Source organism: Stigmatopora nigra, chromosome 11 (genome assembly GCF_051989575.1).
Source record: "Stigmatopora nigra isolate UIUO_SnigA chromosome 11, RoL_Snig_1.1, whole genome shotgun sequence".
NCBI lineage: Eukaryota > Metazoa > Chordata > Actinopteri > Syngnathiformes > Syngnathidae > Stigmatopora > Stigmatopora nigra.
The window spans coordinates 13602042-13629626 of record NC_135518.1 but is presented as its reverse complement, the minus strand read 5'-3'; the positions used below and the strand labels follow the sequence as shown (position 1 = coordinate 13629626).

Sequence of the window (27585 nt, the reverse complement as noted above, 5' to 3'; positions counted from 1 at the left end):
AACTGTCAAGTTTGTCTCTTAAACTGCGCTGAAATTCCACAAAAAGTCAAACAATGGACGTTTTTGGGGGCGCGCCACGTTTCCTGGCATATCCCAGACAAGTCGGCGTCCTAAGCGGCACTGACGCCGTCCTCAAATGTCAAATCGGTGGCGATCCCAGACCGGCGGTCATATGGGAAAGAAACAACGAAAAAATCGACCCTCAAGGCCGATATCGTGTCTTTGAAGATGGGAATGTTTACAATCTGATCATAACCGCCGTTACTTTGGAGGATAGCGGTCAGTACATGTGTAAAGCTAAAAACAGCATCGGCGAAACCTACGCGGCGGCCACCTTGAAAGTGGAAGGCGAGGAACAAGAACTGGAGTTGAGAGAAGAGAACAAACCACGGTTTCTCATCAAACCTTTGTCCACTCGAGCAGGTCGAGGAGAAGACGCCGTCTTCTCTTGTAAACTCTGGGGAAGTCCACGTCCGGAGGTCACCTGGGAAAAAGACGGTAGAAAACTTAGCGAAATCTTCGAAAGCGCTCATTTTAGCGTCAGTTACCAAGATGGAGGATGGTTTCAGCTCAAGATCTTTAAGACTCGAGCCCCCGATGGAGGCGTGTACACGTGTAAAGCCAGGAATGACTTTGGCGAAGCTTTGGCGGGCGCCGTTTTGCTCGTCGACGCGGGTCCAGGACATGAGGAAGATGGAAATCGTAATGGCTACACTAATGGACATAGAAAATCTCACCAAGGGAAAATGAGGATCCGCCATTTGCCCGCTAATCATAAAACGGATTTGAACACCAAGTCGACGAGGGTGAAGATGTTTGCGGTGACTGAAGGCAAACATGCGAAATTCCGCTGTTTTGTGACTGGAAAACCCAAACCTGAGATTATTTGGAGGAAAGATGGAAGGTTGATTCTGTCGGGAAGACGGTATTTGTTATACGAGGATCGAGAAGGATACTTTACGCTGAAGGTTCTGTATTGTAAACAGAAGGACAATGGCGTCTATGTGTGTGCGGCCTCGAATTCGGCAGGACAGACCCTGAGTGCTGTACATCTTTCTGTAAAAGGTGAGTCAAAGATGGTGGTGAGACGCTTAACAACAAGACATAAACGTAATGTTGAATTTAATTGAATGCTTTTAATGTTCAATTATCGAGGAAGTTGTGATGGCAAATACCAAACCAATTTAGTCTAGTTGAGTAGCGACAAAATCTCAAGTAAATCAAGTTTTTAATTGGGTTGAAGTATCTGCTATACATTTTAAATATCTAGAAGAGAGAGAGAGTTTAATATCTAAGTACTGTTTAATATCCAAGTACCGTTTAATATCTAAGTACTGTTTAATATCTAAGTACTGTTTAATATCTAAGTACTGTTTAATATCTAAATACTGTTTAATATTGAAGTACTGTTTAATATTGAAGTACTGTTTAATATCTAAATACTGTTTAATATCTTAGTACTGTTTAATATCTAAATTCTGTTTAATATCTTAGTACTGTTTAATATATTACTACTGTTTAATATATTAGTACAGTTTAATATCCAAGTACTGTTGAAACCAGCTCTCAAAATTATATTCATGAGAGAGTTTAATATATAAATATCTACTGTTTTCGATAGTACTTAGATATTATAGCAATACCCCAATTTTTAAATTGGATACACACCACTCAAATCACATAACTAATCAACTCAAGTAATGCGACCAATCATCACCCCCTGAAGGCCTGAGTGATGGGCCTCAGATAGGATTTTCTTCCATTTGAAGCACGGGTGATATTGGAGATAGGTGTCCAAGAAAGTAAGCCGAGATGAGATCATCAAGTCACATAATGTCACAAACAGTTCTTGGGGAAGCACTGAGCCTGACCACGTGGCGGATCTTATTTCCCACCAGGTCTAGAGTCAAAAACAATCTAAAATGATAAAACGTGAACGCCTATTTCAACAAAAATTACCTGTATTTTTCCCGGTATTAGAACCACCTGTACGGTTCAAGCAGCCCCTCATCGATCTGGAAGTTTGGGAACGAGACTTGGCAGTTCTCGAGTGTGAAGTTCCAGAGGACTCCGTCCCCATCACGTGGTATCTTGAGGACCGCCGACTACAACCGGGAGCTAAGTATGGAATGGAGGAATGGGGAACAAAACGCCGACTCACCATCCGCGACATCGGAGTAGACGATGACGGGATTTACCTTTGCGAAATGCCCGATGGTGGGCGGAGCATCGCTGAGGTTGCAGTCAAAGGTAAGCCACAATTAGACAAGACATAAAAATAAAAAATGAGTTGATATCTGTGTATATTTTTAGGTCCAATTATGCGGAAACTTCCAAGGAAAGTCGATGTTTTGGAAGGAGAGAATGCTGCCTTTTGTGTTGAAGTTGAAAAGGAAGAAATGGATATCCATTGGTACAAAGATGGCGTGGAATTGCGGGAAACACATCAGACCATTTTGAAGTCTTTTGGTCGAACGCATATTTTGGTTTTTGTCAACACGATGCCGCAAGATTCGGGATTTGTGACCTTCTTTGTGGGGAGATCCAAGACTTCTTCTCAGCTCAGAGTGAAGGGTAAGCTTTAGTCAAGGGGTGGGCAAACTTTTGGGGCTGGGGGGCTACATTGACTTTAAAAAATTGACAGATGGCTGGGGTCAGCACAAGATATGATACATGTAAAAAAGTGCATCCGTTAACAGTACATATGAAACATAAACAAAAAGAAAGGACTAGAGTATTAACATACTCATCACTCATCATTAAAGTAAAAAGTATTAAGTACAAATTAAGTAAAAAGGAATGTATTAAAAAATATTAAAATGTCATTTAGATGGGCCGGGTCAGCACAAGATACGATAACATATAAAAAAGTGCATCCGTTAACAGTACATATGAAACATAAACAGAAAAAAAAGGACTAAAGTATTAACATACTCATCACATCATCAAAGTAAAAAGTATAAACTACAAAGTAGGTAAAGAAATGTATTAAGAAATATTAAAATGTCATTTAAAAAAGATAGAGGGCCTGTAAAACACTAAAAACAAATAAGAATGGACAGACCTACTGCTACTGGCTTCCATGTGACGCCGCCATCTTGGGGAAAAAAAAAAATTTGGACAACGTCGGTGGGCTGGATTAAAAAGCCTAACTGGCCATATGTGGCCCACAGGCCTTAGTTTGCCCATGTCTGCTTTAGTCAATGAGAGTTTAACAAACAGGACTAGGATTTAGTCAATTAATTTACGTATTCATTTGCTTTCAGCTGCCAAACACTGTCCTCCAAGTTGTCCAGTTGGAGTCCAGATCAATACAGAACGTGCAAATGCAGCTCTTCTTTCCTGGACTCCAGCCCAGGATTCACGCAAGAACCCTCCTTCTGGTTACGTACTGGAACGACAAGAAGTGGGGACGGGTTCCCAAGAATGGCTACAATGTCTGACCACCGACTCGGCCACCTCGGTTGAAATCCTCGGCGATAGCGTGCCTTGCGAGGCGGATTATCGATTCCGGATTTGCAGTGTCAACAAATATGGAAAGAGCAACAATGTGGAGTTCCCTAAAGCAGTACATTTAGGTAAGTTTAGTCCAGATTATTTCTTACATTATGTCTAATTATTTACTTCTTCAGTTCCAGTTGCCAGGATACAAACCGCTTTACAAGACGCATTAGTTCCAGAAGGGCAAGATGCGGTTTTTACCATCGAATTATCGGCATCTGTGATTGGCTCGTGGTTTTTAAATGGCACCCAACTGCAGGATGATGAGCGGTTTTCAATGCGGCGTTCGAGGACGCATCAGTCGCTACGAATCCAGTGTGTTCGAGATAAAGAAAATGGAGGGGAAATAACATTCGTGGCCTATGGAATAAGGGACTCGGCGGCGTTGTATATTCAAGGTGAGGTTCTTAAATTGTGATTTTATCATCTACTACAAGGGTGTCCAACTCGGGTTAGTTTGCAGGGTTGCAATAACATCAACTCAATGTGGGCTGGACTATTTTAGATATAATATTTAGATTTCTTTCGTTTATAAATGGATTAAATGAACTGGATTAAAAACCCTGAATATTCAGTTTTTTTGTAGATCTAAAACAATGTTTATTTTAGCTTTTTTGGAATATATTTTTGATTTTACAAAATAATTTTTCAACTAAAAACAGAAAAAAATGAATTAAAAAATGACAATTATTGATGTCAAAGTGGAAAATCAGGACTATTTTAGATATAATAATTAGATTTTTTTTAATTGGATTAAAAATATTTTTATAGATATAAAAAACATCTAATAATTATTTGTTTTTAAGTTCAAATGGAACCATTTTTTAAAATTATATTCAATATTAAAGTGGAAAACCAAAAATATTTGTATATATTTATTTTTAGAGTTTACAAAATGCCTTTTGACCTAAAAACACCCAAAAAATGGATAAAAAATAGCAACAATTGATTTAAAAAGGGGAAAATCAGGAAATATAATATACATCTATAATCATCATTTAAATTTGATCCTAAAATAGAAACTCATGATTTACTTACTCGGGCCACAAAAAATGATGCCACCACTATGACACCAGTTTTAGTTGCCTTACATTGATGGTTTCTCCCCATTTTAATCCGAATTTTTGAAATATTTCCAACTCACAGCTCCTCTGGTCAAGTTTTCACCCATGTCAGAAATGGACCGTAACAAATTTGTTGAAATTGGGAACCCCATCGTTCTCTACTGCGAGCTCTCAGACCCGGCGGCTCCAGTCAACTGGTACAAGAACGGGATGGAATTACAGACGACAGATGGCCTTCACATCCAGTCGGAGGGTACCATGAGGAGGATCGTCATCCAGTCAGCAGAGTTCTCACATTCCGGAGTGTACTGCTGCGACGCCATCGACGATGTCATACGGTTCAACGTGGAAGTCGAGGGTGAGTGTCAGTTCTACTTAAAATTCTGTGGATTTTACACAACAAAATGTGCTCTATGTCTTCTACTGCTTTTTAAAACTATGGCTCATGCAAGAAATTGAAGTATTTGACCATATCTGAATACCCATAGCCCCATCTGTGAGGTTTTCAGCCATTCCCGATGCCGCAAGGATCAAAACGGTCCACGCCGGTTCTCCGATTCTTTTACGTTGCGAGCTGTCAGATCGTGATGCCCAAGTGCAATGGTACAAAGACGGCTCAAAGCTCTTCCCTCAAAGTGGAGTAAACATTCAAGTGGATGGACTTCTGAGGAAGTTGCTTATCCCTACGGCGGAATTTTATCACTCTGGCTTGTACAGCTGCAGGACGAAGGGTGACGCCGTCACGTTCAATGTGAACATCAAAGGTGATTATAGACGAAGTAAAGTTAAAATGGCTTCTAAAACTGGCTTGACCGGACGTTTGGTCGCCGGTCAAATGTACTTAGATATTAAACAGTACTTAGATATTAAACAGTACTTAGATATTAAACAGTGCTTAGATATTAAACAGTATTTAGATATTAAAGAGTACTTAGGTATTAAACTCTTTCTTAGATATCAAACTCTCAGGAATATAATTTTAAGAGCTGGTTTCAACGTTATTTAGATATTAAACAGTACTTGGATATTAAACAGTACTTACATATTAAACAGTACTTAGATATTAAACAGTACTTGGATATTAAACAGTATTTGGATGTTGAACAGTACTTAGATATTAAACAGTACTTGGATATTAAACAGTATTTGGATGTTGAACAGTACTTAGATATTAAACAGTACTTGGATATTAAACAGTACTTGGATATTAAACAGTACTTAGACATTAAACAGTACTTAGATATTAGATATCAGTGCTATGTTGCTTTACTGTCCGTTTCTTGGAATCAGTTCAGGTAATAGACAATATGGCTGAATGGATTTTGATATTAGATATTGAACTATATCTGTAGCTCCGCCTGTGAAGTTCTACCCACTTTCCGAAGAAATGAGGACCAAGTCAATCGAAGCAGGGGGTCCTTTTGTACTCCGATGTGTGGTTTCCGATCCCGACACCCACGTTTGCTGGTATAAAGATGGAGCACCGCTTTTTTCGGATTCAGAGTTAGCCATCCAGATGGACGGAACCACGAGGAGTTTAGTTATTCAATCTGCAGAACTGCTTCACTCTGGTTTGTACCGATGTACAACAAAAGATGACGCCATAGACTTTCAAGTGGAGATTAAAGGTGATTTTATTAATCTTCTTCATCAATGTTTTTTAAACTCATCTCTTGCAACTGTATGGTATTGAAATATAACACACTATAGTTCCGCAATTATTTCTAGAAGGTACTTATTCCGCTTTCTGAATGTCCAATACTAGCAAAACCTGCCAAGCCCTGCAATAACGTCAACATTAAAAGAACCGAGTCCTATGAAATGGGCGAACCTTTGGTTCTGGAATGTGAGGTTGCAGACGTCACTGTACCTGCACAGAGTTTTAAAAATGGCGTAAAGCTCTTCCAACACAAAGAGCAGGACATACTGACCTCTAAAGGCTCTTTGAGGACAGTCATTGAACCTTCAACCGAGCTTGTCCAAACCATCTGTGAAACACCCAATGAAACCATCCACCTCACTGTGGATAAAACAGGTGATTATACTTTGATTAACTCTTTACAATTCTTCAAGGTGTCTTTAAATAATGACTAACTAACTTTGTATCCGTCCCTTTGTGTCAAATGGTGTTTTAATGGTTTCTTACAGTGTTGTCAAACTAATTTCTACTTGTGTAAATGATCCCTTAGTCCTATAAGATTCAACGTATAAACTCACCTCTTAACTCGAGTACATGTTTATCCACATTTATGATCTGAGTCATCATCTTTAGCTCCTCCTACGCTGTCCTCACCCCCGTCTTCGAAGTTTGTGGAGCTACAATCCCTCAAGACTCCCAACTCCTTCAAAATTTCGGATCCTGAGAGTCATTACCCGCTTAAGGCGGAGGAATCACCCAAAGTAGCTAACGCTACAGTATCCGATTATGAAAAAGAACCTGGAACAGAAGATATAAAGAAGATTCTTATCATTGAACCAAGTCATCCATCAAATTCTGGAGCATACTACTGTGCAACAGCAGATGACATTGCGCCGTTAGTCGTAAAACCTGAAGGTGATTGTCTTTGTCCTTTCTCTTTAGTAATAAGTGACTAACTGACTTCAGTTTTGGCTCTCCATTCATGTTTTTTGTTCTTGTGAATATACAAGTTTTTCCAAAACCAGTTTTTTCTAATGCTCCGCCCTCAATGATTGTCCATAGTGCCATCTATGACAAATGGTCCAGATGTTGAGAAGGCCAAGTCCGATGATGAGCACTGCCCTATTGTACAACAATTTGAGATTTCAGACCCTGTTGCCAAAGCTTGTTGGTACAAAGACGGAACTCCAATCTACCCTAAAATGGAAACCGTCCTCGAACCCGAAAAAGGCATACAAGCCTTTCCACCTCCAGTCAGGCTTGACTCGTGTACTGTTGCGAGTCTTAGCTGTGAAACTACAGAGTTAAATGCGGACATAAAAGGTCATCTTAATTCAAATATTTTGTTTCCGGAAGGGAAAGAAATACCAGGCTCATTGTTTTCTTTTTGGCTTTGTCCAAACAGAAGAGCAGTGTCACTATGGTGGTCTGATTGGTCAGCTTTCTGATGCATCTGCCCAAATCACTGCGGATGTCAAAGGTGATTTCATATATTTCAACATCAGTCCTCCATTTTTATCATAACTGCCGCTAACAATAGTGGTGTTGCAATCTTTGTCCAATCATCGAGACCAAACTTGCCCTCCCCCTCAAGCTTGAATTTGCTTCATGCCATCTTGTCATCTTTGTTGTCATCTTTTATCTCCTGTCGTTGTGTAGTTTAGTTATTTAAACTAATACGCGTGTTTTCTGTCATTTCATTGTTGCCGATAACCGACGCTTGCTCTTCCAATTCCGCTTTTGTCTGGTAAAACTCATCAAACATCACTCCAGATCCTCAAAAACTCTTTGCAACCGTTGCAATGACAACGAGGTCTTATTAACACAATGTTGTATCTTAAAAACAAATGGGTAAGGTAGTTCTTGCAATTTAGGTACGATAGTTTTCTCTCTGGGAAACTGTAAGAACTGAATTTCAGACCAAACCTGGTCGACCATCTTGTTTGACATTGCAATGGATTCCTCCCTCTCATAACTCCATCCTAACCCTGCAATGATGTCAATGAAATTCTGTTGTGAGGAGAAACCGTTGAGACCAACAACCACTGAACCTTTCTGCTTGTAGCCATACCGCCAAGGCTTGCCTCTGAACAAGAGAAGATCAACTTGACTGAACCCAAGTGCGTTCCCTCAAAGGCCAAGTCTGTCGACTCCAGTGGCGAGAAAGGACAAACTCTGACATACCAAGAACATTCCAAGTCCAAAACTGAAACTCCTCCATCAAGCATTGAAAACAACACAGACAGGAATTTATTTGCAGACAAAAAACACGCTAAAGAACCACAAAAACACTCAAAAATCAAATCTAAATTCCACCACAATCCAGTAAAGCCTTCGCTAATCAAACTTAACCCAAACTACAATGTTTCACATAACCAAGAATCCCGAAATAATGAACCGTTTTCCCATAGACAGAAAGCGGAAAACTCCAAGATTTCAGAACAGTTTACGACCTCCTTGCAGACGGCAGTCCCATCTGAACATTGTCATATCCAGCAGAATACAAAAAACGAATCCGAGAAAATTAATATCAAGAACATTTCTACCCAGTTAGAAGATCACAGTCGCTCAACTCTGAATATTCTCGCATCAGACGCTGACAAAAACGTAAAAACTTGCACTCCACAGTCAAGACATTTAACAAAAAACATAGTGACTCCACTTGCCCGGTTAGACAATTTATCCCACACTGCAAAAAGTCCCCAAAGAGAGACCTCTTTGGGAACGTCACCGTCTACAAGAGACTCTTTGAGAACATTACAGTCTACAAGAGACTCTTTGAGAACGTTACAGTCCACTACAGACTCTTTGAGAACATTACAGCCTCCAAGAGACTCTTTTAGAACGTTACAGTCTACAACAGACTCTTTGAGAACATTACAGCCTCCAAAACACCAAGAAAACCAGGCTTCCTATTCCACAGAGTGCCCAGACTTCCTGACAAATAATCTTCTTAATTGCATCCAGACTCAACTACTCAGTTCAGGCAACCACATCAATTCTTTCCAGCCTGGTATTCACCAATCAGAGTTGATTCCAACAGTACAGAATGAGATGGTTAATACAAAACCTTTTGGATCCATGAAACTGTCTAAAGTTTCACAACCAGAAATCCTCCAAACTAAAAGAAAGTCTGAAGTCCATTCTCAATTGGTTGGACCGGATGAGGTCCATCAAGGAGAACAACATGTGATAACCCAGCAGTGTCAGTCCATACTAGAAGAAACAGTACTGGCAACTTGTCACTACGATACTGAAGCTGAGAAGGACCAAGTGGACATAAAACAGAATTCAGGACAAGGATTGCCAATGCAGGTTTCAGTTTCCACTTGTTTCAAGCAGCCGTCAAGCATCCAATCAGAGGAGAGGGATCAGTCGAGGACATTTGACAGTCACAGCAATGTCACGGCAAATAAGGTGGCTGTTGAAGGTGATTTAAACAGTAGCATAAGCAAAGAAAATCAAAGACAATCTATACTTAAATTAAATTTGGGATATGTCAGATCAAAATGCTAAGTAATATTTTACGTCATGCAACTATAGTTTAAAGTTCGTAAATCTACTACAGATTCATACATTCTTAAGATTTCTGTCTGGTCATTTCTTACCATGTTTTGCTGAATCAGTGATAGTGATACCATTTTTTTTCTCAATGTACCTCAAAATATCTCCAGCTCCACCTGTGAAAATTGCAACATCATGTCAGACTGAGACGATTGAGTCTGTGGAAGTGGATGAACCCGTTGCCTTACCCGTAATTCTGCCATCTTTACTAACAACTACAAATGAGGTAGTTCCTCAGTACGAGGATGGCATAACTCTACCCGTGGAAGGCATAACGCTACCTGAGGATGGCATAACTCTACCTGAGGATGGCATAACACTACCCGAAGATGGCCTAAAACTACCTGAGGATGGTATAACACTACCCGAGGATGGCATAACACTACCTGAAGAGGTTGGGCAAGACATGCCGGTAGAAAGTTCAATAAAAGAACTAGTTATGCATTCTGCCACCCTGATGGAGGCGGGGCTTTTCAGCTGTGAGACCACAGATGAGGCTAAACCATTTCAAGTGGATCTTGAAGGTGAACATGTATTTTTGCCAGGCAAGAATGAGTACATTCCATTTTATGTTAATTGTACAAACTGTTTATCAGTTACAAGGTACTGTGGATTATTATTTTTTCTTTTATTTATTTCCCTTTGCCCACATTCCCTTGTTTTCCATACTGCTTTGAAACCCTGACATCCATGTCCATGTCCTTGAAAGAATCTTGTGCAAAAAGCAGACCTCCAGTAGCCCAAAAAAATCACTATTATAAAGAAATTGGGCATCAGAAGAGTTTTTCCTCTCCTGCTGGATGGATTGTCTTAAAACGCATATTTTAATACTGTCATTTCTTGCTAACAAACCATGTTCTTTCACTAAATCTTTTTAAATATCAAGTCATCTGTACTAATGTCTTGCGTTCGGGCAATTTCTCACTAAAATTCTTACTGTTTTTGCCTCTGAGACATAAAAGATGTGCCGAAAATGGCGCATTTCAATATGATCAAAGGTAAAGACCAAAATGAACCAAAAACACACTGTTGAGTTTTAGTTGTTTATAAGCTTTTTGCTTGCATGTGACAGGAACACGGATTCATCATGACTTGAGTGGAACTTTAACATTTGTGTACCCGAATTGAACGGGTTCCTCAAATCATTTTCCATCAAATTCCTGACTAACTTGACCCTGCAAATACTAACCAAAGAATAAATACATGGCAATCAAAACAGTTTATAAGGAAAGGCTTGATTAAACTAGACCTATGAGAACACACTCTTACATATGAAGTATTTTTGTAAATATGACATTTCCATATCTTTCTTTCTCTCAAAAACAAATACATTAGTCACAGTTTTGACTTTGAAAATGCAAAAATACGTAAAATTGTATCAAAATACAACATTTTTGTTCCTCATTGTGATTTCTGATATTTAGTCCCTACAGCAAATGCGTTTTCTAAACTAACATGCGTTTTGCATTCCATCCTTTTAGTTCCACTTCAGACTTTATCGGCTATAACAGAAGCCGAGCAAAAACCGACAAACGTGGCGGTTTGTCCTGTTGCTCATCAATGTGAGCTGTCCGAATCCAGTGGCCAAGTCATGTGGTCCAAAGATGCAACAAAGGCCACCCTTCAAAGTGCCATTGAAATCCATTCAACGGATAATTTGAGATCTTTAGTTACACCTTCTACTGAGGTGGCTCATTGTGGTCTACACAGTTGTGACGATGACGTCCAGTTCCCTGTGCAAGTAAAAGGTGACGCTCAAGAGTCTGGTTTTCCACAATTCTTGTTTATATTTACGACCATATGTGCTTTGCGAAGCTTTGAAAACGAGCTTTGGTTAACTATTTGAATAATATAACTTTAGATAGGGATCTTGTTCAAATAATGTCTTTGCGGAAACAACGAAAAACATATTTTTTTGTTGTTGCTACTATTATGGTCCAAATCCCACTTTTACTATATAGATAAATTAATATATTTAGTTTGAAAAGAAAGCTAAAATGAGATTAATTATTTTAAGTTATATATTTCTTGAGAAATATACTTAAAAGGCATAGTTAGTCAATACTATACTACTAAAACGGTTTTGGGATATAGACATTCAAGTTGAACATTAAATGTATTCATTTACCTTATTTTTAGGACTATAAGGCGCACATTAAAGTCTTACATTTTCTTCAAAATAGACAGGGCGACTTATAATCCAGTGCGCTTCACATATAGACCAAATACTAAAATTGTTATGATGATAAAATTAAATAAATCAGTCGATAGGACTACTAGAGCAAGCAGCCCTTGACTCTACTATTTTCCCTTAGATAAAGTACTACAGTTCATATTAATCAATAAATAATGTGTGTCTAATATACAGAAATAGCACTTGTTATTGACATTGCGGCTAAAAATACGATGCACCTAATAGTCGTAAAAATACAATACATTCTTTTATGGCAAACTGACCACGAACATTATCTTTTGAGATAACAACATCTTCAAATTACATTCCAATCTTCTTCTTTCCTCAAACTCAAACTTATTTTTTCCGCTCAAGTCAAGTGATGCATCCCTGTTTCACTCTAAAAAAATACTTACCACATTCTTCATTCTATGATGACCCACTTTATCATTCTTTCTGAAATATCTTAAAAATACAGCTCTTCCCGTAAAGTTCTCGGAACTCCAAGAAGCTGACAGAAACAAGAGCATCCAAGATGGCTGTCCTCTTGTCCTCAGCTGTGAAGTCTCTCAAGACTCTACAGTTAACTGGTACAAAGATGGCGTCAAACTACAGCAAGAAAGCAATATGGAGATGCGAAACGAAGGTCGCAAAAAAACTCTTCTTATCCATTCGGCTGAAAGCAAACATAGTGGCAAATTCGAATGTGCCACATCCGATGACAATGTCACATTCCAAGTGGACGTAAAAGGTGAACGTTGCGATTTTTTTGGGTGTCCCGGTACAAACTTACGTTGTTCTTCACTCTCAGGCCGATTGCCGCATATTACGCCAATCCCAGAATCGGAAAAAACCCGAAAAATTGAAGCTGGCTCTCCGATTATTCTCCAATGCGAGGTATCGGATCCAGTAGCCCAAGTTTCTTGGGTTAAAGACGACATTGAACTCTTTTGTAAAACTGGCTTGGACATGAAACGAGATGGCGGCTTGAGAAAATTAATCATCCATTCTGCCAAAACGTCGGATTCGGGGTTTTACGGATGTAAACTGGCGGAAGATATCGTAACATTCCATGTTGACGTCCGAGGTGGGATTTAAGTTTTGAGGAAAATATCAACTCTTATTAACGTTCTTTTCTTCACCATCTTTTTTCTCTCATCTAAATTTTTCCACTTACCAGCTTCTCCTGTAAAGTTTGCAGCAATTCCAGATGAAGAAAGGAACAAATTGGTAAAAATGGGATCCCCAGTTAAGATGCAGTGTGAAGTCTCGGCACCAAGTGCCCAAGTCCAGTGGCACAAGGATGGTGGGCAGCTGATTCCTAAAAGTGATTTTGAAATCCAAAACCAAGAGACTTTGAGAGCGTTGGTTATTAAAGCTGCACAAGTCAGACATTCTGGGGTGTACAGCTGTGATTCTGCAGATGATCGAGTAGAATTCAAGGTGGATGTTGCAGGTGATTTAAAGATTTTGGTTATTATTAATCTTTTGGGTTTTTATGTGCAACTAAAACTACTGGTAGGTTCAAGAGGCTTAATTGCGAGGAGTGAAATACCATTTAAAAAACTATTTTCTGACTTTTTTTGAGATGCTGTTTGGTTTGTTTTGGTCTAACTCAAGCGTGTCAGACTCGGGTTGGTTCAGACTTGATTTCAAGTGGGCCGGACCATTTTACATATAATATTTAGATTTTTTTTTTTTATATAAATGGATTAAAAGAACTGGATTAAAAGCCTTGAATATTCAGTTTTTTATAGATCTAAAACAATGTTTATTTTAGATTTTTTATATATATTTTTTTAGATTTTACAAAATGATTTTTGAACTAAAACACAGAAAAAATGGATAAAAAATGACAATTATTGATTTAAAAGGAGGAAAATGAGGAAATTTAATATACATCTAAACTTCATTTTAATTTGATTCTAAAACTGAATTTTTTAAATAGATTAAAAGAACTGGAATAAAAGCCCTGAATATTCAATTTTTTATAGATCTAAAACAATGTTTATTTTAGCTAATTTTTAATATATTTTAAGATTCTACAAGAATATTTTTTAACTAAAAACACTGAAAAAAAGTATTAAAAAATGACATATTGATTTAAAAAGGGGAAAATCAGGAAATTTAATATACATCTATACTCTTCATTTTAATTTGATCCTAAAACGCAAAGTTGGCACTCATGATTTACTTTCCAGGGCCACCCAAAATGATACGGCGGGCCAAATTTGTCCCCCGGGCCTTCACTTTGACACATGTGATCTAACTGGTGTTATCAACCCAATATCATACCAACTGAACTGCATGTTAGCCACCCCCACCAATGTCTTTTTTTAATTGCCGTCTTCAATTTAACAATAATCCAGTTGTACCTGGATTTTAAAACATCAAATCCAAGTGTGGTTGGTGAAATGCTGAAGCTCTGATATTCTGGTAGCACTGATTTCATTCTCAGCTGTTCCAGAAGTTACAGCCAAGCCGTCAAGTCGAGCGGGCGATAAAGAAAAAATGCGACTCGAGGTCTCACACTCCAAAGACCTCCCCAGCTTGCATGAGGACGAAGTAAAAAACATTCCCAAATCCGCCACAAAGATTGATTGGGAAGTCCTGAAAGGGACACCTGAACCGGATTCAGCCGTGTCGTCACTTTCTGCGGAGTACCGTTGTCAAAATGACGACCAATCGCAGTCCAACGATTGCTATGCAGAGGTGAAAGGTGATATACAAAGATTTTTTTTTCAAGATTGTAGAATTGGACATTCTGCTACCATCTCCAATCCCTCAACAGGCTCTAATTTCATCCCAATCCCACCCCAGATTACCCAATTAACCTGGAAATTGGGCCTTGAATTCCCTCCATTACATCTTTTCAAAGCAATTCACACATCATTGCTTCCCAAATGGAATTAACCTTCATTTCTAACCGTCATGTGAAGTATTGACACAAAAAAAATCAAGTGTGGAATAAAAACAATTGACCACCGCATGTCAAAACCAACAAATCGAGCGCACCTTAAAAACGTAAACTTCATTTTTAACAACCTGCTTCATTTTACAGCCCCGCCGATAACCTTCACCGACATCCCAGAAGAAGATCTTTTCAAAAGCGTAGTGGAAAAATCCCCGATCAGTTTGTCCTGCAAAGTATCCAGAGACGACGCGGTGGTCCAGTGGTACAAAGATGGCGCCGAGATCCAACATGGCGGCAATTTTACGATGAAATCCGAAGCTAACGTCAGGAATCTCGCCATCGAAGCCGCCAAATTGTCCGATTCGGGAATGTATACGTGCCGTGTTGGAGACAACGCTGTGGCGTTTAAAGTCAACATTCGAGGTAATAAAAAGAAATGGCTTGAAATGGAAGAATCTGATTGGTTGATATGAGAATTTTCCATTTTCTAGAACCTCCGGTGATGATCGTGTTTCCCAAGGAGGACGTCCATCTTGACCGTCATGCTCCCGATGAAATTATTCTTAGTTGTGAACTGTCAAGAACAAATGGAGTGGTAAGCTGGTATAAAGATGGACAAAAACTCCAGAAAAGTGAGAATATCAAGTTGAAGGTTGAAGGCCCTTATCGACGATTGAAGATAATCAAGAGTGGAGTTGAGGATACTGGAGAATATGTTTGTGATACAGCGGATGATTCCATATTTTTTAACCTCACAATTACAGGTAAAAGACCTTATTTTCTTTAAAGACATTTAACGATGATAACAGCTTTGACCAGAGTTTATTTTAGATATAATATTTAGATTTTTCTTTTTTAGAAATGGATTAAAAGCCCCGAATATTCAGTTTTTTAATAGATTTAAAACAATGTTTATTTTAGATATATTTTAATATATTTTTAGATTTTACAAAATGATTTTAGAACTAAAAACACAGAAAAAATGGATTAAAAAATGACAATTATTGATTTAAAAGAAGGAAAACCAGGAAATGTAATATACATCTATACTCTTCATTTGAATTTGATCATAAAACAGAAAGTCGGCACTCATCATTAACTTTCCCGGGCCACACAAAATGATGCAATGGGCCAGATTTGGCCCCCGGGCCGCCACTTTGACACATGTTCTAAACGATAATTGGATGTTTACATGAGAATTAACCACCCTACCATTTGGTTTCTTGTCAATACTCAGAACCCCCGGTGCAGATCGTCTCCCCAAGTCAACCGCAAATGGAACTATGCCAGCAAATGTCCGAAAGAATGGTCCTGAGCTGCGAGATCTCACGGCCCAACGCCATGGTTCGTTGGTACCGAGACGGACTGGAGGTGGAGGAGAGCGATAACCTCATCCTCGAAGTCGATGGTGTCTACAGACGACTCATCATACCGGAAACCACAGTCAAAGACTCTGCCGAATACGTCTGCGACACGACAGATGACTCCATGACCTTCTTTGTAAACATAGCCGGTAAGAAAATTGGTGCTTGGACGTTTGGTCGCTGGTCTTTTGGTCGCTGGTCAAATGTTGACAGAGAGTTTACTGTTAAAAACATCTCTCAAATTTATATTCAGGAGAGAGAGTTTAATATCTAAGTGTTGTTTAATATCTAAATATTGTTTAATATCTAAGTACTGTTTAATATGTAAGTACTGTTTAATATTTAAGTACTGTTTAACATCTAAGTACTGTTTAATATCTAAGTATTGTTCGATATCTAAGTACTGTTTGATATCTCAGTACTCTTTAATATCTCAGTACTGTTTAACATCTAAGTACTGTTTAATATCTAAGTACTGTTTAATATCCAAGTACTGTTTAATACCTAAGTACTGTTTAATATCTAAGTACATTTGACCGGCGACCAAAAGGGTCCAAAAGATCGGCGGCCAAAAGACCAGCGGCCAAACGTCCGAAAATCCCATCTCTCACTGCCTTAAAGGTTAGAATAAATAATCGTGTAATTTATTTTTTTGACAGAGCCTCCTGTTCGCTTTGTCCGACCACGGAAGATCGTGAACAAACACGAAAAAGTAGTCAACGAAACCCTGATTCTGGACTGCGAGGTATCAAGACCAAATGCCGTGGTTCTCTGGAAGCGAAACGGAGAAGAAATGGAAGACTCTAAAAACATCACCATCGTTGAAGACGGTGTAACTCGTCAGTTAACCATTCACTCACTGACCCTCGCAGATGCGGGCTTATATATCTGCGACGCCAAAGACGACGTGATGGACTTTCATGTTAACGTTATCGGTAAGTCAACCCTTGCTAAGGTCAAAGTTCAAAACCTTGTCTTCTCAATGCTTTGTTTGTTTTCAGATGTCCCCGTACAAATCATTGGGAAAACCGACGCCAAAACAGAAAAGCAATTCCTAGTGTCAGATGACATCATTCTAGTCTGCGAACTATCCAGACCAAATGCGACTGTCCGCTGGTACAAAGACAATCGACCCATAGACAACACTGAGCGGTACTGTAGTGAGGAACAAGGTGTTTTTCGGTCCTTGGTTGTCCTAAATGCTTCATTGGAGGATTCGGGCGAGTATACTTGTGATGCAGAGGCGGATAAAATGATTTTCCATATCACAGTCGCAGGTATTTTAACTATTAGGCCATTTTTTAATTGATAAGGGTCTGACTGACAACTAATTCTTTTTTTTCTAGAGCCGCCAGTCAAGATTGTTGGAAATTCTGGTCACCCGGAGCATCATATTTTGTTAACAGGAGAAGAACTTATTTTAGAGTGTGAAGTGTCCAGGTCAAATGCCATCGTCGATTGGGTCTGCAATGGGGAAATACTCAAGCCGGATGCCCGGGTTCAAATTTCCAGTCAAGATGTCATCAGGAAGCTCGTCATCTCTGGACTTCAATTGTCCGACTCTGGAAAATATGTTTGTGATGCTGGAGATGACAAGCTGATCACAATGGTGGAAGTACAAGGTAAGATCAACCCCAGAGCCAAATCAATATTCCACAATACCATGTCAAAGACATGGAAAATTCGGTGCTCGGACGTTTGGTCGCCAGTCAAATGGTGACAGAGAGTTTACTGTTGAAACCAGCTCTCAAAATTATATTCGTGAGAGAGAGTTTAATATCTAAGTACTGCTGAAAACAGTAGATATTTAGATATTAAACTCTCATGAAAATAATTTTGAGAGCTGGTCTCAACTACTTAGATATTAAAAAGTACTTAGATATTAAACAGTACTTGGATATTAAACAGTACTTGGATATTAAACAGTACTTAGATATCAAACAGTACTTAGATATTAAACAGTACTTAGATATTAAACAGTACTTAGATAATAAACAGTACTTAGATATTAAACACTACTTAGATATCAAACAGTACTTAGATATTAAACAGTACTTAGATAATAAACAGTACTTAGATATTAAACAGTACTTAGATAATAATCAGTACTTAGATATTAAACAGTACTTAGATATTAAACACTACTTATATATTACACAGTACTTAGATATCAAACAGTAATTAGATATTACACAGTACTTAGATATTAAACAGTACTTAGATATTAAACAGTACTTAGATATTAAACATTACTGGCGACCAAAAGACCGGCGACCAAACGTCCAGTCACGGGAAAATTTTGAATTTCGTGTCTTTGCTTCTTGACCCTGTAGATCTCCCCATCAAGTTTCTGAACAAAAAAGCCACCAACAAAATCTTAGCCTACGAAAACGAGAGCGCAACTCTCTGCGCCATCGTTAGCCGAAACAAAGCCAACGTACGTTGGCTAAAAGATGGCCAACTTCTCAACAAGGACAACATTCACATCTCCAGTGAGGATAACACCCACAAGCTCACCATTAATCCCCTGCAGCTGTCCGATTCCGGAGACTACGTCTGCGATGCTAACACAGACAATATGAACTTCACTCTTTTCGTCAAAGGTAAGAAAAGGAGCTCGTAAATATTTCCCCGATGAATCTTGTCACCGAATTAGCGTCTATGAAATCGTATTCTTCGCCTCCTTGCCAGAAATGAAAGTGAAATTCATCCGGCGTCTGGAGAACGTCGAGTCGCTTAAGGGCGACAGCCTCACGTTACGATGTGAGATCAATAAACCCAAAGGAGAAGTCCAATGGGTGAAAGACGGTCTGGAAATCTCGCCAAGTTGCCGTTACCGAATAAGGGCGCAAGGTCGAGAGAGGACTTTTACCATCTCCGATGTACTCGAAGAAGACGCTGGCGAATACGCCTGCGAAAGCACGGATGACAGAACCAACGCCACTGTCACCGTAAACAGTAAGTTGACACCAAGATCGGAATACGAAAAATGTAATGTCTGAAAACAACGTAATGATTTATTTTGTTTCCCTAAAATGCAACTTATACTCCAGTCTAATGTTATTTTTAGGCTATAGTTATAGAAAAACTATAAATATTACATTAAAATGTCCCTATTTAGCCTGTTGTTCTCCATTTACGTATTTTTTACTTTAAAAGTATGTTTGTTTTGGTTTCGAATCAAATATCAGACATGTTTTTTGCCCTAAAATACAAATTATACTCCAGTCTAATGTTATTTATAGGCTATAGTTGTAGAAAAACTATAAATGTTATTTTAACATGTCCATATTTAGCCTGTTGTTCTCCATTTAAGTATTTTTTACTTTAAAAATATGTTTGTTTTGGTTTCCAATTAACTATAAAAAGAAAAAAAATCTATAAAACGCAATTCATACTCCATTCCGCTTTTTTTTAATCGTCTTTTTTATTCTTCATTGTGCATTATTTGTTCCCAGCTCCCCGCGTGGTAGAGTTCATCGCGGAACTCCGACACATGACGGTGTGTGAAGGGGAAGACGCAGTTTTTAAGTGCGTGGTCTCGCCAGCGGATGTTGGTTTTGCGTGGCGCCTAAATGGCAAAGCGGTGGCCCAGATTGAGCGCGCCGTTGTTTCCAGCAACGGCCTCTGCCACACGCTCTGCATCCGCAAATGCGTGGTTTCAGATAGCGGCATAGTGACAGCTGATGCGGAGGGATTGATATCAAAGGCTGAACTTCAGGTTCAAGGTGAGATACTACAATACTATACCGTATATTCCACAATACAAGTGGCTCTTTAATTCATAGGGGCTGCGACTTAAGTATATTTTAAGTTGTATAGAGTTCATTTGGTCTTCTTGTCATCTATGTTTTGACTGGTTTGTTTTCTAACAGAGAATAGTGGTGTGTTTTTAGTTTAAATTTAGAAAAATATAGTTTAAAAAATTAAAAACACTTGTATTTGTGTTATAAACAAACTTGTCAAAACAATATTTAGTTTGTATTTTTTTTAAAATAAGCCCCTGATGTTGTTTTTTTAGGCTATACTTATAGAAATACTGTAAATGTTACATTAACATGTGCCTATTTAGCCTGTTAACTATTTTTACTTTAAAGTATGTTTGTTTTGGTTTGTGATCAACTATAAGAAAAAAATCCCTAAAATTCAACTTAAACTCTAGTCCAATTCATATATTCTTCATTTTGCATTATTTTTTACCTGCAACTTATACTTAGGTGCGACTTATAGTCCAAAAAATACGGTAAATATTTTTTCAATGTTTTTGCTTATCATTTTCTCAGAACAACAAGTCCTTTTCACCCAAAAAATGGCGCCCATTACAGTGGAAGAATTCAGAGAAGCCACCCTAGAGGTCGAAGTAAGCCTCCCATCCACAGAAGTGCAGTGGATGAGGCAAGGAGTCCTAATCCACCCCGGGGCCAAGTACACTCAAAAACACAAGGGTCCCAAACACAGCCTCACCATCCACAAAGTGTCCATGTCGGACCACGGCACCTACAGTTGCGAGACCCTCCACGACTGCACGCAAGCCCAGCTGACCGTGGAACGTGAGTGTGCACGTGTCATAGCTATGTGGCCATTGTTTGTTTACCTCTGTTGCCGTTGACGACGCGGTCAGCTCACGCTTCGTACACGCGTGTCGTGAAAGCGAACACTGAAGAACAGCTGACCCTGAAGAAGTCCAAAGTATTTGGGGTTTACAAGTATGAGTGCTTCAAGTACTCACTCTTGGTGCTAAAGATTTTTGAAAAAATATATGATTAGTAATTAGCAGTTGACTTGTACAAAAAAATTAGACCGTTAGAGGGAATACTTTGATTTTTTTTTTGTATTTTGATGTTTTTAGGCTTTATTTTTTTGCAGAAATCCGCTTTTTGCAGTTTTTTGGTGGTTAAAATTGAATTGAAAAGGTTAAATTGTATTGAGTGTCCATTTTTATAACTTTGGTTACAATAAAAAAGCGATTATACAAAAAATAAGTATTTTCACGACTATAAGGCGCACTTAAAAGTCTTAAATTTTCTCCAAAATAGACAATCCAGTGTGCTTTATATATGGAACAAAATTAAAATGTGTCATTCATTGGCGTTGCACCTTTAAATGCGATGCGCCTTATAGTCGGTAAAGTCTATCAGGATATTTAGAACAAATCAGCTCATGAATCGCTTAATATTTTTCATTCCTTGTCAACAGAGCCTACTTTAACTTATTTAATGAAGGACCAAACAGTCTATTTTCAAATATACAGAGTAAAATACATTTTTAAAAAACTACTCTAACTCCTAAAGTGTTTCCAGCAGACCTATATTTTTAATTTCATTGATTTCCAGGGCTGCACGTCCTTCAAAATACGTTAATTCTTCTTAACCACCGACCTTAGAACGTTCTCTTCTTTCAACACTCGTACGGTTGAGCGAGAAAAAGTCAGGACGTCAAGCTATTGCCAGCACCATTTGAATTTGGATCTCCCTTCATTGCGTCTAAAAATAAACGTTGGCCTTCAAAACTAAGGTTGTTGTCATCGAGTCTCCAAAATAAACACTCCATTTTTTCCAAGGGGAATAGTCGTCCATGTTGGAATCAATAAAAAATGTTGGCAGATTCATAGACAGACTTTGCGTAAAGCCTCGTACCAAAATATTTTAACTAGACATATTATAGGATACAAAAAAAACAAAAACAATGACAACATGGACACTAAAGTTTGTCAACATCTGAATATGAATCCAACGTACCATACTGAATATTTTTCATCTTTTCAGCTCGCAAAATAGTCATCACGAAAGGTCTGACGGACGTCAAAACCGTGGAGCGAGAAACGGCTACTTTTGAGGTCCAGTTGTCCCATCCCAATGTTTCCGGAACCTGGTGGAGAAACGGAAACCAGCTGAAATTAACCAGTCATTTTCGAATGAGTGCCAAGGGCAATATTCACAGTTTGACCATTTCCAACCTGACGGTGGAAGACACGGCCACTTTTGTGTTCTGTGTGGAGAAGCTGAAAACATCTGCCATGCTTGTTGTCAAGGGTAAGCCATTTCAAGATTAAGCCCAGCTTTACACTCACCGTTGGCCCTAAGTGACCCTTTCCCATTTGTCGTCTATGGGCGGGGGTTAGACTCATTCGCTTAGGGCACAAAAAAATCAATAAATAAGGGATAAATAATTTAAAAAATAAGCAAATAAATGAAAAATATATAAATAAAGTAGTCGACATAAGAAGTAGTAGTCACAACATAATTATGTTGGGAAGTGCTCAAATAACAAACAAATAATAATATAATAAATAATCAATAAATAAGTACTCAACATAATAAATACGTAGGAGTTAGCATAATAAGTAGTAGTCAACATAATAAGTACTAGTCAACATAATAAGTAGTAGTTCGACATAATAAGTAGTAGTTCGACATAATAAGCAGTAGTCAACATAATAAATAAGTAGTAGTCAACATAATAAATAAGTAGTAGTCAACATAATAAATAAGTAGTAGTCAACATAATAAATAAGTAGTAGTCAACATAATAAATAAGTAGTAGTCAACATAATAAATAAGTAGTAGTCAACATAATAAATAAGTAGTAGTCAACCTAATAAATAAGTAGTAGTCATGTAAGAAATAATCATAACTTTAGTTAGGAATGCACTCTTAAAGCTCAGTTAAACAGACAACTTGGTCTATTTAGTTGATAAAAATTGCCAGAGTGGATACCACCACTTTTGTGTCCTGGTTCCAAACCAAAAAAAAAATGTCCTCCCATGACCCGATAAAAAGCAGCAGCTTTACTCAGTCTTTTCTGTCAGCTGCTAGTTTAACCTCACCCTGTCCAAATAATCCACTCCCTGCCAAGTCACTCCGTATTCATCCAGTTGAGCCCACTATTGAGACTTTCATCCACTTGGTGACAACCGGATCACAATGTCGTCAATGGAAATAAAGCATATGTTAACTCTTGGGTTATTTCACTTTTGCTGGCTACCATTTGAAACTGACAAAAGTTATTATGTTCATCCTTCATTTTTCCTAGTATTATTATGACTTTTCTGTCTTTCCACCAGAACCCCCAGTGACCATTTTACGGAAATTAGAGGACCATAAATTCCCAGAGGGATCCATCATCTCCATTGAATGTGAACTCTCCAGGCACAATGTGGATGTGAAATGGATGAAGGTCAATATTATTTTGCTATTATCAACAACAAGTCACATAGTATAGTATCTTTAAAAGCAAAAGCTTAAATTTTAATTAAGTTTTTTGTTTTGTGTGCTTCCTCAGAATGGCAGTGAACTAAAACCTGACAAAAATGTCCGCATTTACGCCATTGGACGCAAGCGATTTCTTCAGATTAGCAAATGTATCGTCAGCGACTCGGGCATGTACACTTGCGATGCCGGAGAAGTGGCAACCAGCGCCAAAGTGGAAGTCTACGGTAAAATATTTCGCACTTTTACACCATCTATGGCGTAGTTTTGGTGCAAAAAATATAAAACATTTTGAATAAGTGCTTTCATAAATAAATTCCAGTGTAATTTTTACCAGTATCTCATGGAACATTGACATAAAATCTAAAATACGTTTTTGTACATGCGAAGTATACAAATGCAAATGTGGTATATGAATTTAAGAGTACTTTTGCATTACATTAATGAAATTATACCAAAAGCTCTTCATTTGATGTTGTTTATCATGTTTATCTCAACACTGCCCTCTGTTGGCTGTTGTCTGTATGACAAAATGCAACAAACTAGTAGATGGAATAGCAGTCTTTTGCTATATTATAAAATGTATCAATAAATAATGTCTATATTTTTGCATTTCCAGAACGGGAACTGCTCGTCATAAAAGGCCTGGAAGATTTAAACATTACAGAAGATCAGAACGCAGTATTTGTTTGCGAGATTTCGGTGGAGGACGTGCCGGGGGAATGGTACAAAAATGGCCAGATGATTCATCCCACCAGCACCATTAAGACCCGACAAGAAGGTCAGTGGAAAGAAGAGAAGAATTTGCAAAGGAAAATATGCAAATCGTAAATATGTAAATCAGGCAAAGTAATAACTGTCAATGTTTCAAATTGTGGATTAGGGATTATAATTTCTGGGGTTGGTTAGTCCAAGATTTGGGTTTTGAAATGATGGTTTTAAGACAAGTTTGTGGTTATTAAAGAAGATTTATTGCTTACAACTTAGAAGACTGATTTTTGTTTTTTAAGATCGGAAACCTGGTTTTTGCGAGTTGCAACATTGGGTTTGAGACCAGTTTTAAACATGGAACTATACCATTTGGAGTTTAAAATAATATTTAGTCTTAACTTTAAGCCTTAAAATCCCATATCTTGCTGTTTAATATACCCCCTGAATAAAACACCGGGTATATTAAATGGCAACCTACAGTAGGTTTCAAATAACTGCCAAGGTTTGAGATATTTAAAGCCAAAAACAAGCATTACAGTTTATTAGTGATCTGAATTGATCCCAATAGAATAATACATAATGTTTTTATCCTTTTCAGGGACCAAACATTTTCTTCTCATGTGCAATGCAAGACCAGAAGACTCGGGCGAGATCAAATTCGTTGCCAGACACGTCGACTCTGTTGCTAAACTGCAGGTTAAAGGTAAAAAAAAAAATTAAAAAGTCATGGTTTATGTCATTAACTGTCACTTAAATGGCCACCTGAATTTCCAGAGCTTCCCCTGAGCATCGTGAAACCTCTCCAGGACAAGACGGCACTTGAGAAAACCCGCGTCATGTTGGACTGCACCGTGTCCAACCCACGTTGCAGCATCCGCTGGTACAAAGGCAGCAACGTCATCCTGCCTTCCGAACGTTTTGAGATCAGCAGCGAGGGCTGCTACCGAAAGCTGATCATCCAGCAGGTGGCGCTGGATGACGCCGGAACCTACAGCATGCAGGTCGGCCAGTACACCTGCTCGGCAAAACTCACTGTGGAGGGTAAGAAAGACATTGACATTCATTTTGGTCATTTTCGAGGGGTGCTGGAGCCTATCCCGGCCAACTTTGGGCATAAAAGTGGACACATTTTCGTCCCTGAGCCCATTTCGAGTTTTCAATTAGCCTAGCATGCATGTTTTTGGGATATGAGAGGAAACCGGAGTACCCGGAAAAACCCATGCAAGCCCGTAGAGAACATACAAACTGTCAAGACCCACCTGGGATCGAACCCTCGACCCCAGAACTGTGAGCTTGAGGTGCTAACCACTCTAATATACTGCATTTATAGTATATTACACTGATATTTACTTTAAAAAATGCAACATGAAGGACAGATTTGCAGCTAAAGTACAGATGTAAAACTGTTCCTTTTCTGACCACCAGAGGACAGTAGCTACTAGAATGGGAAAAAAAATAACCCCCATCTTTTTTTGGTGCACTGACACACAGCTCAGACCGTGCTGATGGTCCGAGAACTACAAGATGTCGAGGTCACGGCCCCCAATGAAGCCGGCTTCCAATGCGAGGTGTCAATACCCGTCCAAAAGCCACCCACATGGAGCCTGAATGGGGAAACTTTACACCCGTCGGCCCAGGTACGCTTGGAGAAGATGGGTACGGTCCACAAGTTGATTTTGAAGCAAACTTCAACGGGAATGAGCGGCGTGGTCAGTTTTTCATGCGGAAATGCTAATAGCTCCGCTAAACTTCGAGTCTTGGGTAAGTCATGGGATTTTAACTTTTGACTTTGTTGGGTAGGGTGCTGGAATCGAGGGTACCCGGGTTAAAACCCACGTAAACCCAATTGGAGAGCATGCAAACTCCACACAGTGAAGACCATAACTGAGATCGAACCCTTGACCCCAAAGCTGCTGACCAATTTGACTCTTGGCCAGCTGGTAATTGCTGTAAATATATTATAATGTGCAATGTAAGGGAAAAGTTGCATGGGAGAAAATTGTGCAAGGGTGTCGAGTGTGACCTGGCTTACCATGCGACGATTATAAATAGAGAAAAATGTTTTGGGAGGTGAGAGTGACACATTTTGGAAATTGTGAGGGTGGTTAAAAGGTTTAGTCGATTGGTTATGGCTATGTAGGTCAGGAAGGAAAGTGGTCATGTGACCATGAAATATGGAAATGTGTGCAAAATTACATCCAGTTTGTTGAAAAAACGAAAGATATTTGAATGAAAAGATGTCATAGTATTTGTAAAAAAAATGTTTAGTGAATTTTTTTGAATGTAGAAAGACGAAGATGTAATTTAATTATGAATTTTAAGGATTTTTTTTCTCTGTTTAATTTTCACAGGCCAATGAGGAGCCCATTTTGACCTGTCGTCAACCTTCAAATTTCCGTGACAAGACGTTTGTCACACATTTCTGACATCGTACAAGTATTAAAATGTTGTGTATTTTAAGTGTGCGATTGATTGCCTTTTAGAAACAAAATTCCCAACGTTAAAAAACGACTTTACATTTACTGTGTGTCAGTTCGTCTTGGTTTGAGTTTACAAGTCAACTCTTCATAACGTCATGTAAATAATGTTGTGTGTGAACATTTCAAATGTTATGATTTCAATAAATTCAATCCTCATATATAAATTGGTCTAATGTCTACATTGTCTGTTTTTTACTTGATCATGACGTCAAAATCACAAGTATTAAATTAATACATTTATTTGTCCAGTGACTAGTTTACAAAACTTTTTCCCCCACAAAAAAAAAATATATATTGCATCAATCATGATTCCACATTGCACAAAAAGCTTATTTTGTAAAAGAAATAACATATCTTGCAATGCCTTCAGAAATCTTCACGTCATGGCGCCATCTGCCGGCCTGTTTTGGGTCCTCGTTTCAAAGAAACTCCTTTCCAGAAAGTCAAATTCTTTCATTTTGGACAATTCTCTTCATCCTAGAGACTTTTGTTCCTTCAAAACATCGTAGACATCATCCACGTTGCTCAAACGTTCAAAAAACGGGATCAGGTCAAGGAGTTCGCTATCCGAAGAGTCGTCGAACCACGATTCCACGGGAACCTGTGGGATTCAAACCTTTAGAATTGCTCAAAAGACCCCACCCCATTCCACAAAACTCCTATTTTTCATTCCAACCAATCCAGAAGACACTTTTTCGCCAATCTCCTCGCTGGATTGGTTGAAATGAAAAGGAATATAGGTCAAGTTGTTCGTTTGCATACCGCATTGTCCGGGTGGAAGATGTAAGAGGCCGGGGAGTTGTCGATGATGATAACTTTGTGGAGGTCTCTCCCTAAATGGCTCAAGTCTTTGACATAATTCCCTTTGTGGAAAACGCAGGCCTCCCTGAAGAGACGACTTTGGAAAGCCCCCCATTTGTCCAAGACGTCTGACACGGGATCGGCATACTGTTAAAACAAACAATAT

The 27585-nt window shown here is 38.6% G+C and overlaps 1 protein-coding gene across 1 annotated transcript; it reads left to right on the top strand.

Annotated features, from left to right (window-relative positions):
* The first annotated feature begins 5 nt into the window (after nucleotides 1-5).
* obsl1b (obscurin like cytoskeletal adaptor 1b) lies at nucleotides 6-26776 on the top strand. Its single transcript, XM_077728750.1, has 24 exons — nucleotides 6-1065; nucleotides 1981-2250; nucleotides 2314-2574; nucleotides 3267-3578; nucleotides 3633-3899; nucleotides 4648-4923; nucleotides 15003-15278; nucleotides 15347-15619; nucleotides 16093-16368; nucleotides 16879-17154; nucleotides 17221-17496; nucleotides 17566-17841; nucleotides 18553-18822; nucleotides 18911-19177; nucleotides 19678-19947; nucleotides 20503-20769; nucleotides 21985-22251; nucleotides 23283-23395; nucleotides 23501-23654; nucleotides 24047-24208; nucleotides 24737-24841; nucleotides 24913-25179; nucleotides 25630-25899; nucleotides 26490-26776. Exons 1-24 carry the CDS (start codon nucleotides 54-56, stop codon nucleotides 26495-26497), a joined length of 6471 nt encoding a protein of 2156 aa, XP_077584876.1. The 5' UTR covers nucleotides 6-53; the 3' UTR covers nucleotides 26498-26776.
* The last annotated feature ends 809 nt before the right edge of the window (nucleotides 26777-27585 follow it).